At 39.1% G+C, this 9983-nt stretch overlaps 1 protein-coding gene across 2 annotated transcripts in view; it reads right to left on the minus strand.

Annotated features, from left to right (window-relative positions):
- The window catches only part of IARS2 (isoleucyl-tRNA synthetase 2, mitochondrial), a 31202-nt gene extending 21219 nt beyond the window's left edge, over window positions 1-9983 (minus strand). Inside the window, exons 1-11 of one of the 2 annotated variants that reach the window (XM_019741812.2) lie at window positions 9599-9983; window positions 8218-8340; window positions 5277-5436; window positions 4299-4447; window positions 4160-4209; window positions 3974-4083; window positions 3801-3891; window positions 3352-3467; window positions 2806-2975; window positions 1983-2073; window positions 561-712 (exon numbers count right to left, since the gene is read on the minus strand). In XM_019741812.2, the coding sequence (XP_019597371.2) occupies window positions 561-712; window positions 1983-2073; window positions 2806-2975; window positions 3352-3467; window positions 3801-3891; window positions 3974-4083; window positions 4160-4209; window positions 4299-4447; window positions 5277-5436; window positions 8218-8340; window positions 9599-9865 (1479 nt within the window). In that variant the 5' untranslated portion in view covers window positions 9866-9983. Of the gene's footprint in view, window positions 1-560; window positions 713-1982; window positions 2074-2805; window positions 2976-3351; window positions 3468-3800; window positions 3892-3973; window positions 4084-4159; window positions 4210-4298; window positions 4448-5272; window positions 5437-8217; window positions 8341-9598 lie in introns of both variants that reach the window. The other variant, XM_074317013.1, reaches the window with a different exon arrangement.

Consider the following 9983-nt stretch of genomic DNA (forward strand, 5'->3'; position numbering starts at 1 on the left):
AGCTCTTCCATTCAACAGAATCAAGTTGTTTGAGATACACACACTAATACGCACACATACTGAAAGAGCTCAAATATTAATATTTAGAACACCAGTTATAAAGTCTTTATTAACACAATGCAACAACTTTTCAAATGGATTGCAATGTCAATCTTAAGGAAGCCAAGGGTTTTAAAAGCATTGTTTGAATGCGTATGTGCCAGACTACTGTTCTGGGAACTTTCATTCACTTACCCCGTGAGGTAAGCATTATTACCACCCTTACATAGATGAGGCAACACATTCTGAGGGGGTTAAACAACTTGCCAAACTCAGTCCTGTCCTAATTCTGTACTTCCACTACACTAGGCAGGAAATTTGGGCAAGTCCCTGAACTCCTGGAAGCCTCATTTTCCGCATGTGTATAATGAAGGAATGGAAATCCCAGTTGCCTCCAGATATAAAATTCTACTATTTTATGAGCAACCTTTTCTATTCCCTAAACCCACCTCAACCTCATACGCAACCCTTCCACACGGAGGCATGAAAACCCCGACCTTGTAGTAGGCTGTCTCTTATACCTTGGCTGTAGACTTCAGATCCGTGATATTGACAAACCACTGCTTGCTGGCACGAATAAGCACTGGTTTCTTAGTCCTCCAGTCATAGGGATAGCTGTGTACCACGTTTTCCTCTTTCAACAAAGTCTTTGCGGCCTGAAGCATCTTTATAACTTTAAAAAAAAATCCGTAACAATTTACATTAGACATAATTAAAAAGCACTATGAAAATCCTAGGAACGCTCTGACCTCTCAGGGAGTGCACTCAATCTGGTGACAGTCAGTCAGAGTAACCACCTACCAGGTGTCGAAGGCATTAACCTGGGAACCTCCTGGCAAGAAATGCAGGGACTGTAAAACCTTAGTCAGAATCCAAATTATGCCATCCCGTGGCTCTTCACTTCGAAGATGAACAGGATATAGTTAGAACTCTACATTCGAAATCGAGTCATAATCTTTCATACCATCACTCTTAAAACGGTCTCCAGGTAGTCCAGAAGAAACCAGATACAGTGGGTTGAATTTGGTCCCAGAGAAAGATATGTTCACATCCTAACCCCTAGTACATGGGAATGTGACCTTATTTGGAAATAGGGTCTTTGTAGATATAATCAAGTTAAGATGAGGTCACACTGGATTAGAGTGGGTCCTAAATCCAATGACTGGTGTCCTTCTAAGAAGAGGAGAGGACCCAGGGACACACAAGAGCAAAGAAGGACCTGTGACAATGGAGGCAGCGACTGGAGCCGCACAGCTGTAAACCAGGGAATGGTTTAGAAACCAAGGGTTTCCAGGAACCACCCAAAGCTCGGAAGAGGCAGGAAGGATTCTTCCACAGAGCTCTCGGGGAGCATGGCCCTGCCCACACCAATTCCAGGGTTCCAGCCTCCAGAACTGTTGTTTCCAGCCACAAATTCATGGTAATTTGTTATAGTGGCCTGGGGAAACTGATCCACCACTAGCCTTCGTCTTCAGTGTGGGCAAAAAAAGGTTTTCACAGCACCTGGTCTCTGGAGCTGTATTCACAGAAAGGCAGAAAGACAACTTAAGACTGAAGGGCCCCCAAGATCCTCAGAGTAAACCAGGTCACATGGGTCCGTGATTGACACGGGTTACAAAAGGCGTCAGGAGTGTCTGATTCACAGTCACCTTCTAGCCCCAGGCTGAGTTTAGCCTCCAGGAAACCAATACTGCTGGTGATTAGCACTAGTTCTGAATAACATCACTCCCAGCTGACTGCCCTGACCTGCTTAAATGGAGCAACTTCAAAGCAAAAGATGAAAGGGTCCCAAAGTCTATTTCAAACCATGTGGCAAAATAAAATATAATTTTAGCTTATTGTTTCTGTTGAACGTGTAAGATGGGAGAATAGCTAGTAAAGGTTACTGCTGGCTGCTTTTCAGAAAAAAATATATTTATGGTAGCGACATAGACAAGACTTACCCACATCTGTTCCCTCTTCAAGGACTGCCTTATTGTGAAGGTCAGGACCTGCGACCGCTGTGAAAACCCCATCTTCATCCACCAAACAATCCTACAAAGTGTCATTTTGAACCATTAAAGTATCGAGACATTCGTCTTATGACAATACCTGGCCAAACAATATATATATATAAAACATCTCCGTGTAGACTAGTCTTGCACGACATGGAAAATGTGGGTAGGTACTTCTTTTCAGTTAAAAGGAATTTGTAAATTTATACATTTAAATCACCAAAGGCAAAAAATGTCTTATTAAAGCTAAAGCTGAAGTCTTATTAAAGCTGAAGTCTAAAAACAAAAAGTAAACTATACTAAAACCACCTTTAATTTGGTGTCTTTTAAGGTACAGATCTATGACAATGTACATACATTGTGATGACTGAGACTCACCTCTAACTAAATGGAAAAACTTGCTAAGTCACTGATGTGTATAAAATAAATTTAGAGAGGACTGTTTTGGTTTTAAAAAAATAACTATACTTTTCAACTAGTAAAACTTGCCAGTGCTCAGGGACTAAAAGTAATTGCTATGTGACTTAATACTTGAAAGAAAAAAACTGCCCCCATTTAATACATATTCTTCAATTTTCACTTTGTGCTGATAATTGTATTAATTCTAGGAAATCTTTCTCAATTAGTATGAATTAATGAGGCTTTAGTATATTGCACGAACCTAAGCATTTCACAATTATGACAAAAATGATTTGTTTATTATCATAACATAAAGATGTTAGATTTATTACTTTAATTCTACAAAAGCAATAATTAGGAAGAGAAAGGGTACCGTGGGCAGGTTGTGCTGGGAAGCTACACTGTAGTCTTCCATGCCATGAGCCGGGGCTGTGTGAACCAGTCCTGTTCCTTTGCTCATGGTCACGTGATTTGCAGGTAGAAGAGGAGAGATTTTATCAGGCATTAAAGGATGAGCACAAGTCCCATTTTCCAAATCTGCACCTGTGGGGAAAGAAGACCACAATTAAGCATTCTTTCATACGGCAGTCCTTTAAGAACAGCTATTTGGATCAATAAATATTTTAAAGTATATTTGTACATTCTACACCATACAAAGGCCATTTGTCCAATTTTACATTGGATATTTGCCAGAAATATTTTATTATCTTTTGTGCCTTTGTCAATGTTCATATTTTTCTATACTCCTATCATGTTTAATAGAGGTTCTCCTTTACTGCACTCAACATAAAATAGGTTCCAGAAAGGCAGAAGCCACATCTGTTCTGATTCAGAATGAGCGATGTTCAGCAAAGTACTGAACTCAACTAAGCCCAATACTTTGATGACTGTGATGGTCAGAATATCTATAAATTTTCACCTGTAAATGTTGAAATAACCTCAAATGATGTTTTCAACGTAGAAGCAACAGACGTTACTTTATCTGCAGCCAGGATGTAGAGGTCTCCAGATTTGGAACATTTCACAACAGCATACCTAAAATAGAGTTTTAGGAGAAAATTACTAGCAATGAAAAAAGAAAAGCCACAGATAGTTTTTCTAAAATAATGTAAAACATTTTCAATGCTAACTTCAAAGTCAAAAAAGTGCTATTTTCCAAGGACTGCATCCCTTACATTTCTGTTTTGTTTTCCAAAAAAGGTGGAAACAAGGTCTCAAACGGAATCATCTAAAGCTTAATAAAATCTATATGAACATAATTATAACTCACTAACTTTTAAGAGGATAATGATGAAATAAATTAAAAATAATGCTAATGGAATTAATCCTATTTGTCGATAAAATAAAAAAATGCAATAATACACTTACTTTGCATCTGGCATATAACAAACAGCCTGATTGGCTGGAATTGTCCAAGGCTGTGTGGTCCAGACTAAAACACTAACAGGAGATGAACCATCTGTGAAAATAAGATTTTAAATATGTTAGCAAGTGTTACAATTCCCTAACTTTAATAAACCAAAGCAATGAATAAATTATACCTAGAAGAGATGCCAACTTAGGAGAAGATTTCAAGAGAGGGAATTTTACATATATTGAGCGACTGACATGCTCAGAATTATACTCAAGTTCCGCTTCAGCCAATGCAGTCCTAAGGTTTAAAAACATTAGACATAAGTATTTGGAAAGCTTACAAAATTTCTCCTTTATCAAAAACACAGAAATACCTCGATGACGGAGACCAAAACACAGGTTTGTAAGATCGATAAATCAAGCCCTATAAAAAGACAAAGATATTGATTAGATGAAAGCTTGAATTTTCTGACTTACAATTTAATACACTTGAAGGAAAAAGTTCTTCATTACCTTATCATACATTTGGTAGAAAATTCTCAACTGTTGGGCCTCATACTTTCCATCAAATGTATAGTAGCAATTATTCCAATCTGCCATTATTCCCCAACGAATAAAAGCTGATTTTTGTTTCTCAATTGCTGCTTTCGCAAATGATCTAGCTAAAAAAAGAAAAAAATGAAGAAAGAATATATTTGAAAACCAATAAATTCAAATTCTCAAACATGATGTAGCATGTATCTCTCTAAATGCAGATACTGTACACAATTTAGACCATAAAATTTATTTAACAGGAAAATTATTTTGAAAGGTGTTCAAATTCTAAAATTAACTAGATTTTCAAAAGCTAATATATTTGTTACTGTCTTCTGTATTTTCCAGGCTTTATATAATGAACTTACACTTAGAACAAATAAACGAGAAAAATTATTCTTCATTATTTTTTAATTTAAGAATAGAGTAATTATTTCATTATACACTAAAAAATTAATCAGTACCTCCAGTCTAAGCCAATAATAAGATGTTTCATAAAGTTAAAAAATCTTCATGATCACATCCAAACAATAGTTTAATATATAAGAATAGAAGATTCCTCCCTGACACAATCGACTAAAGAATCAAATAGATGAACTCAAAATATATTTGCATTTTAAAATGTACTTTTGTTTTTATCACCTGAAATAAGTCAATAGCCTTAGCCAGCAAAGTAAATAAAAACACTGACAAAAATAATAATTTCACAAAATATGAAGACTACAGAACTGAAAAATGTACTTGGAAATGCTTACAAATCTTTCCCTCAATCTCTAAACATAAGTTCTCACGAAGGTCAAACAAAATCTGAATTTTCTGTGACACACCGTGGCTTCCAACAGATCTCATTATAACAACAACAAAATACCACAGAAGGTATCTTGAATAAAGCACTGACTTTTCCAAGGCACCAGTGTTTACAAACATCATTTTAAAACAGAAACAGAGATTACTTACCTTTCTCTCTAATTTCCACAGCTGAAAGATTCTGAGCTTTTCCACCGAGTTCTGATAATACTTTTATTTCAATGGGTAACCCATGACAATCCCAGCCGGGCACAAAATGTACTTTGGAACCTCTCATCATATGGTATCGATTGGCTATATCTTTCAAAATCTGCAAAGAAAATGATATTCATCACGCATACATAAAGCATGTATCCAGCAATTTATATTATCTTCTCCGTATCATTTTAAAAAACTGGGACAGCCCAATTTTATAGAAAGTAACCTATTAAATCTAATTCAAGTTCTACATAACTATACGAATAACAGATATTTGAAGTTTTAAAATGCCATTAACCCCCCCAAAATAAATCAGAGAACAAAAAGACTTCAAAGTGAAAAACATTATGCCCAAAATTACTAATTCGTTTGTAAAGTTGGAATATGCAAATAAGCAGCCCATACCACCTCTTTAAGAAATAATTTTTACCTTCTAAAAACCAGTCAATTACAAAGTTGCTTTACTCTTATGAAAATCATTAATGTAAGTAATTCAATAGCATTTACATTTAGCTAAGAAATATTATAGAATCAATGCAGAATTTATAATGCACTCAGATTACTGAACAGCGTAGTTATTTTCTGTCATTACCAAAACTCTTCTAGAACAGCAGGCCTCTTCCAGGTATACTACGTAGGTCTATAACTGATTTACCTTTCTTAGTTCATTTTAGGTACTAGAGGGGAGGAGAGCCTGAGTTAAGAACATATTACCATTATAAAATAGAAGACCAAAGGCAAAGGATAGGTTTGGTTCCAAGCTCAATTTCCTTCTTCCCAAAAGAAAACACTGTAGTAGTCCAGAAAATTATTTCCTCCTTTCCACATCTATCAAAAGTAGAAAAGATATTACACATTCCTTCCACCCCTTCCCCTACTTAAAACTCTCATTTTCAAACTTCTTTCCAAAGGGCAGGAGGGAGTCTTGCAACCTGGGTGATACTTGCATGACATAAAAATTCATCTAGTTATATATGTTTAAGATCTGTACACTTGGGCCAACCCAGTGGCTCAGGTGGTTGGAGCACCGGGCTCCTAACACCGAGGTCCCCGGTTTGATTCCCGCCTGGGCCAGCAAGCTGTGCCCGCCGCAACTAGCATGAAGTCAATGAGCTGCCGCTCAGCTCCTGGATGGCTCAGTTGGTTGGAGCGCGTCCTCTCAACCACAAGGTTGCCAGTTTGACTCCCGCAAGGGATGGTGGGCTGTGCCCCCTGCAACTAACAATGGCAACTGGACCTGGAGCTGAGCTGCGCCCTCCACAACTAAGATTGAAAGGACAACAACTTGACTGGGAAAAATCCCAGAAATACACACTGTTCCCCAATAAAGTCCTGTTCCCCTTCCCCAATAAAATCTTTAAAAAAAAAAAAGATTTGTACACTTCACATTAGGGATATCACTGAAATCAATCAATTTATAAATAACCTCCTTCCCACTTAATCCTATGTGAAAATTATTTATTTATTATTAGTTCTTTACCAATAAAATATAAACTCTTTGAAATCAGACAGCCTATCTGTCCTCTTCACAACAAAAGAAAACAACAAAATGAAAAGGCAACCTACCAAATGAGAAAAAGATATTTGTAAACCATCTATCTGGTAAGGGGTTAATATCCAAAAACTATAAAGAACTCCTACAACTCAACAGCAAAAAAGAAAAAGCAAATAATCCAATTTAAAAATTGGCTAAGGCCTTGAACAGACATTTTTTCCCAAAGACATACAAATGGCCAACAAGGACATACAAAGATGCTCAATATCACTTATAATTAGGGAAATGCAAATCAAAACTACAATGAGCTATCACCTCACACCATCAGAATGGCTATCATCAAAAAGACAAAAAAGAACAAGTGTTGGTGAGGATGTGGAGAAGGGAACCCTTGTGCACTGTTGATGGGACTCTCCCCTTCCTTTACTTCAGACCAGTCACACTGGCTTCCTCACACACACCAGGAAAACGCTCACCTCCAGGTCTTGGCACTTGGCTATTTTTACCCCAGGGAGCCCCAGCAGCTCCATCCCTGGCTTCTTTGAGGACTTGACACAAAAGCCACCTTTTCAGTGAGGGAGCCATCCTAGACCAAGTTAATAAAATCACAAATTGCTCACCTGACCCTCCCAATTGCTCTTCCCTGTTTTTATTTTCCTTCACTATTGTCTTAGTTTGGCTGCTGTAACAGAACAGCATAAACTGGGTGGCTTAAACAACAGAAATTCATTTCTCACTGTTCTGGAGTCTGTGGAGTCCAAAATCAAGGCACCGGCAAATTCGGCATCTGGTGAGGCCCACTTTTAGGTTCACAGCCCATCACCTTCTTGCTAGGATCTCACATGGCATAAGGGAGTTCACAAGGGAGCTTTCTGGGGTCTCTTTGGTAAGGGCACTAATCCCACTGATGACCTAATCACCTCCCAAAGACCCCACCTCCAAATAGCATCACATTAGGGATTAGGTTTCAACATCTGAATTTGGGAGTAGAAACAAATATTCAGGGTATAGCAACCATCTAGTATATATTTTATCTTATGGACGTCTTCCATGACTAGAACATAAGCTCCAAAAGGACAAGACTTATCTTTATTTCATTTGCTGCTATTACCAGAGTCTAGGACAACACCTGGCACATACACAGTAGGTGCTCAGTAATTATTTATTGAATAAAATATTTACTAATGTAAAATAACAATAAGCTCAAAGAAAATACCAGCGATGCTATTTTTCACGCAGTACTAAAGTGGTTTATTGCTGCTTTCTATGAAGACATTCCAGTTTTATGTATTAATACAAGTTTATATAGTTGTCATAGTATTAGAATACACTTTCATAAAGTGATTTTAAATAAAGGTTTTTCCCTCGAGTTTTATAAACTTCATTATAATTAATTACCTTATTTAAAGCATGTCCAACATGAGGGTCACCATTTGCATACGGAGGTCCATCATGAAGACAAAATTCTGTCTTAACTTTTCTTTCTCTTTGCCAGGAATAAAGTTCTGAAAATCCACATTTCTGTTTTAAAAGGACAATAACGTCAATAACGTCTGAATATCATATAAATATATACTGCTGAATCTTACCATAAATAACAGCCAGCACTTATTTCTTATCTCATTCCAACATATTCAACTCTAAAATACAAACGGTGAGGTTTCCAAAATGCCCATCTGAGTACTCCTCTTTCAAAGCCTTTCAATAAATAGCTTACCCATGGACTTCAGATTGAAGTCTAAGCTCCTTAAAACAGTGACCCTACAAAGGTTTGGTACCATTAAATTCTTGGGCAGTCTCTTCAGCACTTCCCACCCCCAGCCCCTCAGTCCTGCAACGCAGAAGGACCCAGAGATTACCAACCCCCACCCACTCATGTCTAATTCTTGCTCTCCTTTGATCTAAACCCTGGCTACCCTCTAAATCTGGAAAAACACTCAGCGCAATCCCACCCCACTTCCTTCAACTGCTGTGTGACTTTCCCAAGTCACTTTGCCCTAATGGGCCTGCTTCCTTATTTTTTTTTTTTAAATGTTAATATCCATTTGGTATGAAGACGAAAGAGTAAACGAACGTTTGAAACTGTCCGTTCCTGGCATACAGGAGGTACTGGATAAAAAAAAAAAATTAAGGTATTTTAAAAATTAGATGGCCAAAACAGGTTTGAATGTAGAACTCTGATGACTACCTGAACATTTAAGCTAACACAGTTGCTTAACCGATACATCCTTAATATCAGGGATTTTAAAGACTAGAATTTGAGAAACTAACAAGTGCATCTCTGCACTTAGAAAGTTCAGTCTGATACGGGAGACAGACGCATCGTTTAGGAAGAGCACTCAGAGAAAAGAAGGACCGCTTTATCCTGCAAACAAGTCATAATTCCAACTAGAGACCTACTAATACCACACAGGTAAGCGTGCACTTGTCCTCATAATCGAATTTTATTTATATGTGTGCATGTTAGTTTACTTTTGACAGCCTTCACATTCGACCTGTTTTGTCTAAGCTAAACATGGGACTGACATTTAATACGTGCTGCTATCTGAGCATCGCTCGTTTCCCCTTTAATATTCTGTTCCGGAACCTGCTACCCTTTAGGGACTTACAAGTTTAAGCTTTCAGTCAATAAAACTTGAGGGAAGCACATGGTTTCCACGGATCAGGTCACAAACCCCCGTCCAAAGGAGCCTGGAGGCCGTGGCCCAGTCCCACCCCGCCCCGGGGCGCGCCGGTTTCTCCGCCGAGTCCCCGCGCGGCGCACAGGCGGGGCCCGTACCTGCTGGATCTCCAGCTCCGTGTCGGGCTGCTGGCGGCCCAGCAGTTTCATGGGGAAGCTGGTCTGGGGCAGCAGCACTGTGTCCCGATACCTGCCATTACTCGAGTTCTGCGGCTGGTTACTGGCCCCGGTGATCGAGCGCACCAAAAGCCCCCTCGTCATCCCACGCCACCCCGGACCACAGGGAAGGCGGAGCGGCCCCCACAAATTCCGGGCCACAGCCAGGGCCGCTGGCCCCGGCCCGCGAGGACGCAGCCCCCAACGCATGGCGGGCCAACCCCAGCCTCCCCGTGACAGCCGGATCCTCGGCTCCCGCCGGGGATCTCAGTAACAGGGACCTCAAAAAACACCCCCGAAAGCTGCGCAGGAGTGCGCATGCGCGCGG

The sequence above is a fragment of the Rhinolophus sinicus genome, linkage group LG12 (genome assembly GCF_036562045.2).
Source record: "Rhinolophus sinicus isolate RSC01 linkage group LG12, ASM3656204v1, whole genome shotgun sequence".
Taxonomy (NCBI): domain Eukaryota; kingdom Metazoa; phylum Chordata; class Mammalia; order Chiroptera; family Rhinolophidae; genus Rhinolophus; species Rhinolophus sinicus.